The sequence below is a fragment of the Polypterus senegalus genome, chromosome 1 (assembly GCF_016835505.1).
Source record: "Polypterus senegalus isolate Bchr_013 chromosome 1, ASM1683550v1, whole genome shotgun sequence".
NCBI classification, from domain to species: domain Eukaryota; kingdom Metazoa; phylum Chordata; class Cladistia; order Polypteriformes; family Polypteridae; genus Polypterus; species Polypterus senegalus.
The window spans coordinates 187,223,817-187,242,484 of record NC_053154.1 but is presented as its reverse complement, the minus strand read 5'-3'; the positions used below and the strand labels follow the sequence as shown (position 1 = coordinate 187,242,484).

Sequence of the window (18,668 nt, the reverse complement as noted above, 5' to 3'; positions counted from 1 at the left end):
ATATATTGCATTATCAAGAGTTAGAAGTTTTCCAGATGTTGTTGTCAAGGATGTAGATGGTCCTGATCAAGGCAAACTGTTGCCAAACTCAGACAGAATATTTACAAGAAATGTTGTCTGTAATGAAATTTTCAAGAAACATTTCATGAGGTAAAAAAATAGAAAATTTTTCCTAAATATCTTCTTCAGATATTGTGTCTTACAGATTGTTACAAAGTTTTACACTAAGGCAATATTAATTATACTTACTGTATTGTCATATACGTTTCTATTTTATTTTTATTATTATTTTACTGCAGGCTTCTTGCAAAAATATTTTTGACAAAAAAAAAATTAAGACAAGAAACAAAATGAGGTCAAGGTCCCTTGCCATTTAATATAGACTACTAATGTTTATGCACTACTGTTCTAGCGCCCGTTATTGTAACGTGCTTAATGTCTAGTATGTGTATATATATATATATATATATATATATATATATATATATATATATATATACATACATACACACACAGTATATACTACTATATATATATAAAATCCAACATCTGTCTGTCTGTCTGTCTGCTTTTCACCGGAGAACTACTTAACAGATTTAGATCGGGTTTTATTCTATAATTTGCTTGAACATTCTGGCTGATTTTGCGACATCTCTATTCACGCTAAGTATTATAGTTTGGTTGCAGCACCAAATTATTTGAGAGACAGGCTGCAGGCTGAGGAAAGGGAGCCGGGTTGGACCATCTTCACTCACGCACCAGTCTCCGTTGGAGTCGATCTACTTCTCGCCATGTGTTGGAGCGTACCTTGCCTCCACTTAGTTAGCGATACCTGTTTGCTCAGCAGATATTATCTTCTAGTAATTGTTAAAGAATAAAGTTTAATGTTTTTGAGAGAGAGTTCACAGCTGTGTGTGTTTTACAGGGTACTTGATTATTGGCAGGGATATCACGGCCATGTGCTCTTCTCCCCAGGTGGGGGATGTTCTCCCATCAGAGCTGAACACGATCAGACACCGTAGCAACATTTGATGTTGGAGTGTACTTACCTTCCACTTGGCCAGAGATACCATGCCAACTTTTGACATTTTTGGTATAGAGATCACAGCTACATTCTCGCCCCGATAACAAAACCAAACATATTGTATATGAAGAGGCCCTCTGATACGAAAGCTATCAATATAAATTCCTCTCAATACAAACTAACATTTTTCTTTTTTAATAAGTTTTTTATTTATTTTTAAAGTTTGTCCTGTTTCACTACTATGCGGGCAGAGCCACGGGATGCTGAAATTCCTTTCTTGAAGTTATGTCTGCTCCTAAGTAGACAGGTCTCAGTGCTTAGCTTGGCAGACTGGATCTCCAAGGCAGTGGCTCATAGCTTTTATGTTCAGAGATCACAATTCAGATGTTTTGAGTCATTTTGAAGAGATCCCCCTCCCTGAGAGAATGCTAGAGAGGGTGCCTAGAGTGAATCCCTGAACTTCTAGATGCCACTGACTGCTTCTGTTTTCTTCTCACTCATGTGGTTTTAAAGGATGGTTGAACCTTCTCCTCATTGGATTAAAGTCACTTCCAGATACAAAATAAGTATCTTCTAATAGTCAAGCTTTTCTGCCCATCTTAGGTGTCATTCCTTGAATTATAGGTCTTTGTTTTTGCTTGAGTCCATTTCACACCTTCTGGCTTAAGAGGTCTGTAGAGGGGCAACTGGGTTTGTGCAACTAGATGCCTGCATCCCTATTCTACTTTAACAGGCCTGATATCCCATGAAAATCTTAGCAGAATGAGTAATGTCCATTTTGACCTACAATCATGACTAGCCTTTTACTGACATATTAGTCTTAGACTTTGAGTAGGTTAGAAAAGTATTATATAAGTATAAATGTAAATAATGAATTAATTTGATTTAGGTTTACACCTGAAACAGGACACCACTTTGCTAGTAATAGCTCAATTATTTACAGCTTAGTTTATTAAATTGAGTTCAGGTTGCTCTAATATAAAGTTTTTAGAACAAAACTAAAGATTTTATTGCTATATCAATACTTTTTGCAGTACCAGCTATCCAAAAATTGAAGCAATTTCCTTAACATCCACTAGATGGCATCTTTCATCTATTGATTAAAAATCAGTTACATCCAGATAAAAATAGTCCTGTTGTTACCGTGACATGTTTTCATTTCCATTGCATAATAAAAGAAGTTATTGGTAACGTTGAAAATTATTTTCATTTCCTGATCATAAACTCTTGATGAAAAACTATCTGGCTCGTATCTTGATCCAAAGAAACTGCTTACAAACACAAGTTACAATTAGGGTTCCACAATAGTTAACCAAAAGCCTAAACTGAACTGATATCATTTGGGTTTAAAATTCTAAATTTCAAGTAAGCCGGCATGACAGATCAACTTGGCCAGGTATGCAAATGATCACGTTTACATATCAGTTGTGCTCTCAGTCATTACTAAAGCAACAAGCATACTGTATATCAATGCATTTAAATAAAAAAGTGAAAACTCAAAGTGAAGTCAGATCATATAAGAGTTGCTACACCAAGACATGTTTGCCCATAACTACACATTAGTTAGATAAACAACTGAGAAAGTTCAATAAAGCCCACTACATTGGTCTTCATGAGATAAGATGTCCAGGTTGAGATATCATGTTAGGCTTATACCCAACTATGAAGGCTACAAATTGCCACTTGCCATTGCCAACTTTTGTCAAGCTTGAGCAACCTGGACTGCTGTAAGCAATGCCAGTTCACCTTCATGGATGAGTTCTGTTTTTCATTTAAGGCTGATGGCTTAGAGATTATCACAAACAACTACTGCTGGCAATAGTGCAATCTATTTCACATTCTCAAATATGGCAGGCACTTGAACAGTGATAACATTAGCATGGAGTGTTATCATGTAAAATAGTGCTAACTAGAGCTAAAATAGTGGTTTACATTTGTGGCTTGTTCGTGGCATTTACTACACAGACTGACCATCTTCCATAGCATGTAAAGGGCCTACTGCTCTGTCTCTGTTGTTCATGAGGTGCTCTGCCTCCTTACCACCTCTACAACACCATTTTCTTACATTTAAACAAAAACATCATAGGAACCTGCAGAATTTTCTGTCCTCTTGCGTCCACAGGAACATTATCAAATTCATTTCACATCCCAGCACATGTACCCCTGTCATTCTTGTCCATTTTAAGGCTCTTCTGGCTCTGCTCCAGTTCTTGTCTTTCATTCCTGCCCTGCACTGCCCACTGGCTGACCTATCCCAACATACTTTATGAAAAACTAATTAATTATATTAGAAAGGGTATAAAAAGGCTGAGGGAGATAGTAGGGTTTTGTATTTTTTGATTTTACATTCTGATGTCAAATTATAAATATAGTTCCAATTTTTCCACACCTTCTAGGAACAACTATACAGTAGCCTCAACAGAATACAAATATTCCACATCAAGTTAGATTAGTTTAAAAATAACTGTGCAATAGCCTTATAGCTTGCTTTATTCAAACTGAAAAAGTGTTCACTTACCATTTTCATGGGGTGTGTGAGTACAACACCATATAGCCGGATCAGGTTTTGATGATCTAGAGAGTGCATAGCATTAACTTCCCTGATGAAGTCATCCAAAGCATCTGGCTGATTAAGAACATCTGTTTTTAAGCATTTCACTGCAACACTTATCTAAAAATAGAAACAAAAAAATTCAGCTGGAACAGCAGCCATATAAAACTGAGGGTGTTGCATGTCCAAGCTTACGAAAGCAGGGTACTATCCTGAACTTTGTGTACTGGTTTGCATTTCATTAACACTAGAATTCCAGAAGCCTACAAAAAAAGTCATAATGTTGGGCCACCTTAAATTCCTTCATACCTCTTCATCAGCGTCTTTAGTTTTGCAAATGTGTCAATCGGCATTGGCAGGAAGCAGCATGCTATCCCATCATCCCACTGACACAGCTGAAGTTTTCCCAACTCAAGTCTGTTTATGTAGGTGTGAGGTGCCTGGAATCGTATAGGGTAAATGATATATTGTTATTTGGAATACATACATTTCATGTGTGTTCCTTGTCTACAATGATATGGGTAAATGTAGAATGACAGGAAATGCGAGGCAAGAAATGTTGAACACAACTAAAACAGAAACTTTTTTCATAATGTAATAATAATGACAAAATGCGGACGTGAAGTGTATAATGTGTGAAGACTGAAGTCCAAATATCAAATAAACACTTGCACAAAAGGTATAACAAAAAGTGTGCTTTTATTCAAGAATATTTATATGTAAAAATTGAAGCCCAAAAATACACGCTCCCAAACCTGACCTTTTACAATTCCGGACACCACACACCCAAATAAACAGACTTGAGCTTGGAAAACTTCAGCTATATCAGTGGGGGGATGGGATAGTATGCTGCTTCCTGCCAATGCTGATCGACACATTTGGAAAACAAAGATACTGATGAAGAGGTGTAAAGGAATTTAAGGTGGACCGGAATTATGACTTTTTTCATAGGCTCCAGGGATTCTAGTGTTAAACCAATTGTTAGTAATTGTCACACAGGTCAAAAAAATTGATACAATTTTTAAACATGAGATAAAGCAGTTAGCAATGTTGAGGATAAAGGTAATAGGGCTAGTATTCTTACTGAAATGTAGATGCTGTTAGTAAAAAAGTAATTAAAGATGCTTTTTGACATTTCAGTTATACAAATATATTGCAACCTTGTATTTTTTTCTTTTAAATTCAATTACTTCTTTAAATTATGTTTATACAGTCTACATTAATGTAGCACATTAATGTAAACCACCCTGATTATTTTATATAGTGTGGATTATCTTATTTTTCCACAATTACAACTACACATTCTTTATTTATTTAAATGCAACATATTTCCTTTCCTGATATATTAGTGCCTTAGTGCAAAGTTAAAATTCTTAATCCAGTCAAATATTATTAGTTTAGTTACACTTGGCTGTCAGCATTTCTCAAAGATGTTCTTTTATCAACTTACCACTTTACCAGTTGGTGTGAACCATTCTCCTCGTTTTACCACCCCAAAGGAGCCATCTCCAAGCTTTTCAAAGAGTGTGAGGTCCTTCTCGCTTATGAGGCAGGTAAGGGCCTGTTGACCCTCTGGTGGGGGAGGGGTTGTGACTTTGCGGAAAGTAGTAGTAGGTTGAGCTTGAAACTCAGATTCGGGTCTCTTTCCACTGAATACCTGAGGAGCAGGGAAATAAACACTGAAAGTGAATGACTCAGTGTGTTGAAAATCAAAAATAATTAATTTAGATGGTCTCTACTTACTTGGGTTCTCATAGTTAAATGAGGTGTTTGATAAATGAAACTTAAATTCACACTGAACTCTAACACTAAAGGATATCCCAAGTAGAAATAAAATAGTTTTTATTATTACAGTTTTCTACATAGTAACCTGTAGTTTTGTTCATCAGTCTTCAATAGATTATTCACTTTCTTTTTCTAGCAGTTTATTTCAGTGTATATTCATTATATCGACCCAATGGCCTCCTCTCATTATACAATATATCCTATTTTATTGCAGTTTCTTAAGTTATCTGAACTTTTTAAAGTTCACTGCATACACAGTATGTCTAATATTATGCATCCTCCAGCATGTCAATGATTTTGTAGCATAAGGAAAACATAAATTATAAAATCACTAAAGTAACAGTAAACCAAATTATACTTTACAGACTTGCAAAAAGGGAAATAACCTGACATAAAAGAAAATAAAAAGCTCCCGTAAACTAAAAGGAGCAATGGTCAAGTTAAAATGGAATATCTTTGTTTGACATTAAAATTGAAACCTTTAATTCTAGATAAATGCAACATTTTCAGAGGTGACCTTTTACTTTCAAGTGATGAGCAAAAATCGCATCTTATATTTTCTGTTCTTGCTAGGCACTACATATACAGTAATGAATGAGTGGCAGCAACAGACAACAGCCCCACAAGAATTGACTTTACATTTTTTATTTTTATTTTTGTATAAAAGGCTTCCTCTCCCCCATGGATTGTATCTAAGTATGACTTTAAGGACTAACAATTTAGATGCCACTTATACAGAAGGTAAATTACAAAAGCAATTGAAGTTTCTTCAAGCATACATTTTGGGGTGGGGGAGGGGTGTGGTGCTAAAGTTCTATAACTGAATTGTTAATTCTTGAAACCTGAAACGAAAAAGTAAGAACAATTTATAAATAAATAAAAGACTGGTTATAGTGGTGTTTCAACAAGTGTTTATTTACATTGTGGAGAATGGCCAGCCGTTTATCCCGGCCAATACCCCCAAGCCGCCAGGTGGAGCCCTCATTGCAGCATGGAGGTCCCCAGAAGACCAGCAGGGCATTATGGACAATGGAGTTTTTATGCACAGCCCTGCTGGATGCCATGGGGGCCACTAGGAGACGCTGCAGGGAGGAGTAATGGATATTTTCCTCGCCCGAAGCACCACGTGGACAAGAGGAATGACGTGATTCCGGGGTCAAGAAAAGAACTTGTACCTGACCCAGAAGTGACTGAGAGCCAAATGGACTGGGGATTAGGAACACTTCCGAGTCAGGAGATATAAAAAGACTGTGGGAGCTCCCAGACGGCGAGCTGAGTTGGGAGGCAGGGTGACTAAGCGTCTGGGAGTGGGGGATTGGTTTACTGATTATTGTGTATTTGTTGGAGTACTGTGGAGAGGAGGGTTCTTTGTGCACATTAGTATTATAATAAATTCTATTATTGGACTTTTATCTGGTGTCTGACGTGTGGTCTGACGGTACAAGGGTGCGAGGAAACCCTAAATCTACCACAACATTTATAAATAACTAGCAAAATACCCACACTTCGCAGCGGCAAAGTACTGCCTTAAAATTTTTATTAAGAATAAAATTAAACCTTTTTAAACTGAGGGAAAATATACCAATAATTATTTGTTAAGGATATCTTTGTATACCACATTGTGAGTTCGGCCCTCCGGTTGTAATATGACCAAGCTGTGCGCTGAGCTTACTCTTGAGCATGCAATGTACAGTTAGCCATGTGAACAGTAATCTTGTTTCAAATCTCACAGCTTGGATTGCTGCTGTCATAATCGGTTTGAGTTTCATGGTTTGTTTCAATTACGACAGCATTTGTAGGACTTGTGTTGAAGAGACATTCGGCATCTGTTAAGCGTTGTAAGTATACAACCGATTTCATCGATAACTTCACATCCAGCTTTTGAGAGTTTAAACATTCATAAACATCAAAGTGTCCACTACTGAAATCGTCACCTGTCAATCTAAGATGTTTAAGAGGCATTGGCGGTTGTCGAAAGGTGTAAAATATTTGGCCATTTTGGTACACTTGAAAGCGACAACCGAACAATTCAGTGGCAGCCATCAACTCACATGCAGATGCATAGGTGAAAGGCTTAAGCATTTCACTATTATAGTGCTCCTGTGTAGTATAATTATCTCCTGTACCGTCATCAGTCCACACCTTGAACCTGTCCCAGTCATTCAATACATAAGACACAATGTTCCTCCGGATATCAAGAGTGAGCCTGATATTGCCGTGCAATATGTAACAAAGAGAATGGAAAAGGCAGGTGCCATCTCCGGGCATGGAAACCACTTGGTAAGTGACAGTTCTTTGATCGATGGTGATCACCTCGATAGACATGTTAATGGGGGTACGGTTGGAATGATAAAGGAAATGGGTACCTGAACAATGTAAACTAAGTCTAAAATACCTAAACAATAACTATAATCGTAATATATGAACAATAAAACAGCGGAGAGGCTATGGACGTATATATGTACGTAAGTAGGATTCAGTTAGGGTTGGGAACCCGCGTACCAAATTTCTTGAAGATGGGCCCATAAGTAACAAAGACCGTTGAAATGTTTAATATGGCGGCCGACAGTGGCATCATACCACGAAATAAGTCATTACATTGGTTTCAGTTAGCGCAGGGAAGCCGCCTACCAAATTTCGTGAAGATAGGGCCATAAATAAGAAAGTTCAAAATGGCGGACGTTGTCAACTGTTATGACCGTTACGCGTAGAATTTCAGCCTTCTACCTACATGGGAAATTGGAGAATTAGTGATGTTGGAAAGTTCAATATGGTGGCCGACAGTGGTGTCATACCACTGAAATAAGTACGCACATCGGTTTTGGTTAGCGCAGGGAAGCCACCTACCAAGTTTTGTGAAGATAGGGTGAGCCTTCTACCTACACGGGAAGTTGGAGAATTAGTGACGTTGGAAAGTTCAATATGGCGGCCGACAGTGGCGTCATACCATCAAAATAAGTCATTACATCGGTTTGGTTAAGCGAGGGAAGCCGCCTACCAAATTTCGTGAAGATGAGGCCATAAATAAGAAACTTCAACATGGCGGATGTTGTCGACCATTATCGACCGTTACGTGTAGAATTTCGAAAGTAAGTAAGTAAGCTGTAAGGAATAAGCCTGCCAAATTTCAGCCTTCTACCTACACGGGAAGTTGGAGAATTAGTGATGAGTGAGTGAGTGAGTCAGTGAGGGCTTTGCCTTTTATTAGTATAGACTAGCAAAATACCTGCGCTTCGCCGTGGAGAAGTAGTGTGTTAAATAAGGAAAGAAAAAGAAAAGGAAACATTTTGAAAATAACGTAACATGATTGTCAATGCAATTGTTTTGTCACTGTTATGAGTGTTGCTGTCATATATATATATATATATATATATATATATATATATATATATATATATATATATATATATATATATATATATATATATATATATATATATATATATATACACATATATATACTAATAAACTGCAAAGCCCTCACTGACTCACTCACTCACTCACTCACTGACCGACTGACTGACTGACTCATCACTAATTCTCCAACTTCCCGTGTAGGTAGAAGGCTGAAATTCGGTAGGGTTATTCCTTACAGCTTCCTTACAAAAGTTGGGCAAGTTTCATATCGAAATTCTATGCGTAATGGTCATAACTGGAAGCTGTTTTTCTCCATTTACTGTAATGGAGATGAGCTTGAAACCCTTGGGGGTGGAGTTTCGTGTGACATCATCACGCCTTCCACGTAATCACGCAGTACGAAGAAAACCAGGAAGAGGCCCAAAAAGCGCTGAAGACATGCATTATATAATTGAGAAGGCAGCGAAACAATAAGAAGCGAGCGAGTGACATATAAAACCATATTCATGAGTTCTGCTACTTCGGAAACAAAGCACGATGTAAACCTACACTTTAAATTAAGTTCATAGACAGGCTGCCGCTGGTGTTTGTAATTTAGTGCCTGCCCATATAAGGCCGTCCGTCAGCGGCAATCCAATAGCAAACTGCCACGGGTAAATATTCACGGGTGAAGGACTGTGCTTATGCAGAGGAAGATGAGATGGTCAGGGTGGTGTTTGGCACAAACTCAGCGAAACTGCGAGAAAAAGTTTTAAGTGCCGGGACTTCGGTAACATTAGATACAGCCATGGACATAGCACGACATGGCACCAGCACAGCTGGGAAACTTCGATGCATGTACACCGAGCGGCTCACATGAACTGATGCAGTGCACAGACAAAAAGCAACAGTTCCAAAGAGCGATGAACAAAAAACGAATTACACAATTGAAAAGGCAGCAAAAAAATATGAAGCATCTGATACATACAAGCATATTCATAAATGCAGCTACTGTGGAAACAAAGCACACGGTGGAAAAAGTCAATGTCCCGCTAAAGGAAGACGGTGTAAAAAAAAACCTGTGCATGCAGTGTGTCGGGTCTCAGATAAAGAAGAAGACGAGCTGTTTATTGATGCAGTAAGAAACGAATCGATAAATGAAACCTGTCATCTTTACAATGATTGACAAACACGGAATGAAACTTGAACACAACACATCCTACAAATCTGAACCTGATTGAAAGAAATAATGATAATCAAATCCTTGATGACAGCAACACTCAGTAAAACTCACAAAACAATTACTGTATATTGACAGTCATGTTACGTTATTTTTAAAATGTTCCCTTTTCTTTTCATAGCTTCTTAAACACACTAGTCTCGATATGCGGGTATATATATATATATATATATATATATATATATATATATATATATATATATATATATATATATATATATATATATATATATATATATATATATATATATATATATATATATATATATATATATATATATATACCCGATCTACATACTCGAATAATGGAATTATTCGCCATCAATGATTGTTTTGGTAAAGCCATACTCAGTGTATTCATTAGATGTAACGGTAAAAAAGTAAGAGCGAGGGAGGATGACTTATTGAGGCATGCAGGCTGTAGTCTGCGTCAACTCTATCTGAATTGCGATCACATTTGAAAAATATATCTTTTCAAGTTCTATTTAGTCCATATGTGTCAAACTCAAGGGCCGCGGGCCACATCCAGCCCGGCGTGTAATTATATCCGCCCCGAGATCATTTTATATACTGTATTATTGTTATTAATGGCCGGGTATATGAAGCGCTGGTAACACAATAAACTACAGATCCCATAATGCAGCGCTTCAACTGCCTTGCCGAACACTTACCGCGTTAATCAAGTCTAGCTTATGATGCTGCAAGTTATTGCGAAGCTAGCTCACACGATGCTGAAGAGAAAAGTTGATTCTGAAAATAGAGCCTTTAAAAACCGATGGGAAGCTGAGTATATGTTTACTGAGCCCGTGTGTCTCATTTGTGGAGCTAATGTGGCTGTAATTACAGAATTTAATCTAAGACGGCACTATGAGACAAAACATCAGGGTAACCTGAAAGACCTGAATGCAATGCAGAAGATACAGAAAGCAGAAGAATTAAATAAGAATCTGACACTTCAGCGGACGTTTTACCCGTGCACAATAACAAAGTGATTTCAAGTGAAGCTGCTTTTATGGGAGACACAAATGCACCAGTGCAACTTGCCCCACTTTCCCTGTTGCCAAGTAATGTTAAACCAAGTCTTCACTGCGGTGTTCCCAAATACGCACTTTGCTGATAAACTGAGCGCACTGAGTTTGCACGGCGCTTTGGTGACTTTGAAGAACAAAAAAAGTCTGTCTACATGCGGCTCGAACCTTGTGCATATTTGGTAGCACATATCTGTGTGAGAAGCTCTTCTCAGTGATAAAGACTAACAAAACAGCACACAGGAGTAAGCCTCACTGATGAGCACCTTCAATCCATCCTGAGAATCTCCACAACACAGAACCTCACACCAAACATAAACAAACTTGTTGCCAAAAAGATGCCAGGCGTCCAGCTCTAAAATGACATATGAGCAAAGACAACTGAATGATTTGATTTGTTATTGCTGAAAGGAACACATTTTATTTATATTTCCAGGTTTTGTTATGCAGCATGTTCATATTTGAATTTGTACAATTTTGACAGGATATATTTTTATGGAGAGCAAAATATTATAAAGATGTTTAAGGTTTGAGTTGATTTATTCAGGAATAATATTTCTGTCTGTTTTAACCATTCCTACCAAAGATATTTCTGTCGACTAAATAAAAATTCCTTCTATTTAAAATTTAAATAGAACTTGAACAAATACTGATAGTTCATAATATACACGCAGACTTGCGCGTAAGGCGGAGTTATCCATTTTAACAAGCAGCGTATTGCACTGATACGAAATAGCTGTGTGTGTATATATGTAGATATGTATGTATATGTATATATGTTTATATATGTGTGTGTGTGTATATATATATGTATATATATGTATTTGTGTGTATATATGTGTGTGTATGTATGTATATATATGTGTATATATATATATATATATATATATATATATATAGATATGTATATATATATATATATATATATATATATATATATATGTTTATGTGTGTGTGTGTAACACTCATCACTCACAGCAGTGACAAAACAATTACATTGACAATCATGTTACGTTATTTTCAAAATGTTTCCTTTTTCTTTTTCATTGCTTCTTTAACACACTACTTCTCCGCTGCGAAGCGCGGTATTTTGCTATATAGTATGTGTTACTATTTGTGTTACGAATTATATATATGTATGTATGTATGTATGTATATGTATATATATACATATATATATATATATATATACATACACACACACAATGTAGATAGGTGTGTGTGTGTATATATATTGTCACGCATCTTGTAGTAGGAGGCATGGACGGATCTTAAACCGCTTGAAGATGTTCGCCGCAGGGAGTGGCGGGGTACTAACCTTTCTCCTTTGTCTTCCAGAAAAGAGGCGGCTCCGCCATCATAGCCTGCCCCATGATCGTCCACTTCCGCCCTTCCTCCGCCATCTTTCCTGACGTCAGCAGTCCCATCCTCCCTCACAGTTCCTTCCCAGCATTCCACCACTTCTGGCCCCTCCTCTATAAAATGGCATATGAACTGTTTTGTTTATATTTTGACCTGTTCTTTTTTTGAAATATTGTGGATTGTCTGCAATATACGGGGCCGGAAAAACCCCAAACCTTTATATTGTCTATTGCTTCTTTTACAGTGGCGTAGTCGGCAGGATTTAGAGCCCGAGAGAGATGACTGAAGGGCAAGACCTTAACACAGTGCTGCAGGGGATGAATACCCAGATCCTGGCCCTGCAGCAGGCGCAAGCCGCAACCACTCGCGAGTTGGAGGAAACAAAGGCCAGGTTGGCAGAAGCCTGAAGGGTAAGACCCGATCCGCCTCGTCCAACGCCTCCGCCTCTGGTGCCCATGACAGAGGCGAATGACATCGAGTCCTACCTGGGCATCTTCAAACGGACGGCCACCGGGAACGAGTGGCAGCGGTCCGAGTGGGCGTCCATTCTAGCGCCCTACCTGAAGGGACCCGCGCAGCGGACTTATTACGACCTCCCCGAGGAGGAGGCCGCGAGTTATGACCTCCTAAAACAGGAGATCCTGGCACGCTACGGCATCACGCCGGGCCAGCAGGCGACCGAATGGCGGAGTTGGCAGTATGACCCGGAGACCTTCGACTTCTGGGGCAAAATGGGACGCTGGTTACGGCCCGAAGGTCCCCAAGCCCGGAAGGTCGTAGAACAGGTGGCCTGTAGCACCCAGCAGGTCCGGCGCCATTCTTATAAGGACATGCCAGGCCTCCTGGAAGTCCTGGAGCGTCAGCTTGCGGTCTAACAAGCCGGGGGGTCGGAAAGGCACGCTCGTGGGAACCGACAGGGACGGGTGGCCACTCCCGAGCCCTCTTGACACGCTGCGGAAGCACCGCAGAGGCCTAAAGAAAAGCTGGCCTCCCCGCGCTGTTACAAGTGCGGCGAGACCGGCCATCTACTGCCGACCTGTCCCCTCAACACCCCAACGGAGCCGATGGACTGCACCTGGGCCACTGCCAAAAGGTACTGTACTCCGTTGCACCCGCTGGCAAGTCCAAACACGGGAGTGGTGTTATTAAACGGGCACTCGGTGGTGGCACTATTTGATTCCGGCAGCAACATTACAATTGTCGCTCGCCGTTACGTATTACCGTGACAGTGGCTTACGCAGCACTTGCAAGTCACTTGTGTGCATGGGGAGACCAAGTCTTACCGTTCCGCACGCTGTTACATCACATGGAAGGGGCAAGTTTCCAACTTGACGGTCGCGGTGTTGCCCGATCCCCCCTATCCAGTAATTTTGGGACAAGACTGGTCGCACAGGAAAAGCGGTAAGATGAACACTGCTCCCGGGGCCTCGCTAGATCTGGTTATGAGGGGGTGAGGCACCCTTCCCGCGGTCTCCACGCCATGCTCTGAGGCAAGCCAAAATGGCGCAGGCACTTCAGGGGAAGTTTCTCAGGCGACGGACTCTGACCCGGAAGCATCCACCGGGGAAGGGACGAGCCAGGGAACACTTCCGCCAACCTGAGCAATTTGGACCACCAATTTCGGTCCACGCCTGCCTCGTTTAACACTAGAATTACCAGAGCCTACGAAAAAACTCGTAATTCCGTCCCACCTTAAACTGCTTCTTAAATCCCTTCGCACCTCTCCGCCAGCGCCCTTTGTCTTCTAAATGTGCTGATAAAGAGAAGCGGCTATTCCATCCCCCACCAATTTAGAACGTGCACGAACTTCTCTCAGCTCATGCCTTGATTGAGTATCTGGGAGTGAAGTGGAGTTTTAGAGTGAAATAATAGATCGTTGTTTGGAACACACGCATTTCATGTCTGTTCCGTTTCTACAGTAATCTGTGTCAACACATTGTTAAAACAGAAACTTTTTTTATATTCTAGTAGTAGATGACAAAATGTAGGCATAAACTATATAATGTATGAAGCCTGAAGTCCAAATAGCAAAGAAACATTTTCACAAGAATAACACAATTGCACTTTTATTCAAACATATAACTGCAGAAAGAAAACGCCGCCTTAACATGTGACATTGACACCACTTTACTATAACTGACTCTGTGGTTCAATAGATACAGCCCCGCAGGAATCAAGAGGTCCGCAGGGTTCGATCCTCGCGCCCCTCCCTTTTGAGAAGTAAACTGTTCTTAGTCTTACTGTTTTAGAATAAAACATACTTTTGATTTCAGTCTGTAACAGCCGGTGCAATTTATGATCTTTGTAAAGGTTAGCTTTTTTTTTTTTTATTCACTTTTCACTCTCTCAGTCGCGTTCAGAATCAATCCATACAACCCCATCTGACACGGCTGTTTTCACTAAAGGGCGCTATAGCTCTGCAGTGTACCACGATGCATACTAACAGCGCCCACCCCAGTTCTGACACACAAACGCTGGCGAAGCTGCCTTCTTCGTATCTCACCGTCACTTGCTTTTCTTTTTATTCAGTTTTATTGAGTGTTCCTGCCAGTCCCCGCATGTTGCTGTATGCTTTTTCTTTTGCACCCCATGACATGCAGAAGAAAGAATGGTAAAGACCAGTAACCGGTAGCTATATGCAATCATCAGACACTCCCCATCTGCCCGTGTCGTTCAAACACAGGAACATATATTGGTGTAAAAGTATAACAAAAGTGCACTTTTATTCAAGTGCACTTTTTCCATCACCTTTTCCTGTAGAAGCAGTGTACACACTTCTCTCTATGCTGTGGTTTCTATTACACACCTGAAAGAAAGACAATATATGTGAAAATATATGCACTAATACAATATTATTTGAAAAGCGAACAGCGTCAGATCGGACTGGCAGGAACACTCAATAAAACTGAATAAAAGAAAATCAAGTACGGTGAGATCTGAAGAAAGCAGCTTAAGCCAGCGTCTATGTGTCAGAACGGGTGAATGCGTTAGTATGCATCGTGGTACAGCACAGAGCTATAAGCGCGTCTGTATTCTGTTTCTTTTGTACTCCAGGGCACGCAGAGGAGAGAATAGTAAAGAGCAGTAAGTTTGGCTATATGCAATCATCAGACACTCTCCATCTGCCCGTTGTTTTGTTATACTTTTCAATACTTTTTATACTGCTCAAGCGGGCATGCTCAAAAATACACGTGTAATGCCACGAAAAGTGCACGCAGACACTTCATTTCGCAAACAAAACAAGTGCACTTTTATTCAAAACTACCTGTATAACCGAAGAAGAAAAAGCAAGATACAGTAGGCGATTGATCACGACATCTTGCATGGTGCAATGCTAAGAAGTGAAGATTTTCATTCCGTGCTATATAAAATCATCACATTCAAATATTAACAGTTCCCACACACCCACTTTCGTCAGGTGCTCATTCAGTGTAATAGAAACCATAGCACAGAGAGGTGTGTACACGGCAACAAGTACACGTGTCGTAAATGTAGGAAGGACGGTCCTTGGGTGTGTGGGAACTGTTAATATTTGAATGTGATGATTTTATATAGCACGGAATGAAAATCTTCACTTAGCATTGCACCATGCAAGATGTCGTATCAATCGCCTACTGTATCTTGCTTTTTCTTCGGTTATACAGGTAGTTTTGAATAAAAGTGCACTTGTTTTGTTTGCGTAAATGAAGTGTCTGCGCACTTTTCGTGGCATTACACGTGTATTTTTTGAGCATGCCCGTTTGAGCAGTATAAAAAGTATTGAAAAGTATAACAAAACAACGGGCAGATGGAGAGTGTCTGATGATTGCATATAGCGCCGAACTTACTGCTCTTTACTATTCTCTCCTCTGCGTGCCCTGGAGTACAAAAGAAACAGAATACAGACGCGCTTATAGCTCTGTGTGTACCACGATGCATACTAACGCCCCACCCGGTTCTGACACACAGACGCTGGCTAAGCTGCCTTCTTCGTATCTCACCGTCACTTGATTTTTATTCAGTTTTATTGAGTGTTCCTGCCAGTCCCCGCATGTTGCTAATATGCTATGGATATGTTCATATGTATTGTCTCTTTCTTTCAGGTGTGTAATAGAAACCACAGCATAGAGAGAAGTGTGTACACTGCTTCTTACAGGAAAAGTATGATGGAAAAAGTGCACTTGAATAAAAGTGCACTTTTGTTATACTTTTACACCAATATATGTTCCTGTGTTTGAACGACACGGGCAGATGGGGAGTGTCTGATGATTGCATATAGCCGGTTACTGGTCTTTACCATTCTTTCTTCTGCATGTCCTGGGTGCAAAAGAAAAAGCATACAGCAACATGCGGGACTGGCAGGAACACTCAATAAAACTGAATAAAAAGAAAAGCAAGTGACGGTGAGATAAGAAGGCAGCTTCGCCAGCGCTTGTGTGTCAGAACCGGGCGTTAGTATGCATCGTGGTACACTGCAGAGCTATAGCGCCTTTAGTGAAAACAGCCGTGTCAGATGGGGTTGTATGGATTGATTCTGAACGCGACTGAGAGAGTGAAAAGTGAATAAAAAAAAAAAGCTAACCTTTACAAAGATCATAAATTGCACCGGCTGTTACAGACTGAAATCAAATGTATGTTTTATTCTAAAACAGTAAGACTAAGAACAGTTTACTTCTCAAAAGGGAGGGGCGAGGATCGAACCCGTGACCTCTTGATTCAAGCGGGGCTGTATCTATTGAACCACAGAGTCAGTTATAGTAAACTGGTGTCAATGTCACATGTTAAGGCGGCGTTTTCTTTCTGCAGTTATATGTTTGAATAAAAGTGCAATTGTGTTATTCTTGTGAAAATGTTTCTTTGCTATTTGGACTTCAGGCTTCATACATTATATAGTTTATGCCTACATTTTGTCATCTACTACTAGAATATAAAAAAAGTTTCTGTTTTAACAATGTGTTGACACAGATTACTGTAGAAACGGAACAGACATGAAATGCGTGTGTTCCAAACAACGATCTATTATTTCACTCTAAAACTCCACTTCACTCCCAGATACTCAATCAAGGCATGAGCTGAGAGAAGTTCGTGCACGTTCTAAATTGGTGGGGGGATGGAATAGCCGGCTTCTCTTTATCAGCACATTTAGAGAACAAAGGACGCTGGCGGAGAGGTGTGAAGGGATTTAAGAAGCAGTTTAAGGTGGGACGGAATTACGAGTTTTTTCGTAGGCTCTGGTAATTCTAGTGTTAAAAGGGAGCAGTGGAATGACGATTCCCTGCGGTTTGCCCGGAATGCGATTGTTCTTCCAGGCAGCTCACAAGCTGACGGTTCCATGCCACGCGAGCCCTTCTTTGTGCTGGAAAATAATCTGTTTTATCGGGTGGCAACCCACAAGGGTGAGGTGCGGAAATTGTTGCTAGTGCCGCGTACCTTCTTGCGGGAGGTATGTGAACTAGCTCACGCTCACCTCCTAGGTGCCCACCTCGGGGCCGAGAAGACACTGGAGAGAATCAAGCTCCGCTTTTACTGGCCCGGGATCAACAAGGAGGTCCGGCGCTTCTGTCAATCCTGTCCTGAAAGTAAGATTCGCCAGATTCCTAGGAGGGACCGTGCTCCTCTCGTCCCAATACCCCTGTTAGACATCCTGTTTGACCGAGTAGGGGTGGACCTAGAAGGACCCCTGGAACCCTCGAACCGCGGCCACAAGTACATATTGGTCATGGCAGATTATGCAACCCGATACCCAGAGGCGGTTCCCCTGCGCTCCGCTAACACCAAGAATATCGCACGGGAATTAGTCAACCTATTTTTGAGAGTGGGTATCCCCAAAGAAGTCCTCATGGACCAGGGTACTCCCTTCACCTCGGATACGTTCAGGGAGGTTGCCAAATTACTGAGAATAAAGCACCTGAAGACGTCTGTCTACCACCCCCAAACAGATGGGCTGGTAGAACGTTCGACGCCTACCCGATGCCCCGCATTGACGACCTGCTCGAGCGGCTGGGTGCGGCTCGGTACTTGACTACTCTTGATATGACGAAAGGGTATTGGCAAATTCCCTTAACGGCATCTGCAAAAGAAAAGACGGCCTTTAGCACCCCTAGTGGACATTGGCAATACAAGGTCCTCCCATTTGGGCTGCTCGGAGCCCCAGCGACCTTTCAGCATCTGGTGGATAGAGTGCTGAAGCCCCACCAGTCCTATAGTGCCGCCTACCTGGATGACGTCGTCATCTATTCCGGCACCTGGGAGGAGCATCTATTGCAGGTCTCTGCTGTCCTCGCGACACTGGCTAAGGCCGGCCTCCGCATTAACCCCCGTTAAGTGTTTTTTTGGCTTAAAGGAGGCTAAGTATTTAGGCTA

General features: G+C 40.6%; 1 protein-coding gene across 8 annotated transcripts in view; it reads right to left on the bottom strand.

Moving 5' to 3' along the window:
• Positions 1-18,668, bottom strand: part of tnk2b (tyrosine kinase, non-receptor, 2b) — a 402,816-nt gene that overhangs the window by 57,608 nt on the left and 326,540 nt on the right. For all 8 annotated transcript variants that reach the window (XM_039764482.1, XM_039764485.1, XM_039764469.1 and 5 more), the window contains 2 exons: positions 5,026-5,232; positions 3,543-3,695 (listed from right to left, as the gene is read on the bottom strand). In XM_039764482.1, the coding sequence (XP_039620416.1) occupies positions 3,543-3,695; positions 5,026-5,232 (360 nt within the window). The remainder of the gene's footprint in view (positions 1-3,542; positions 3,696-5,025; positions 5,233-18,668) is intronic.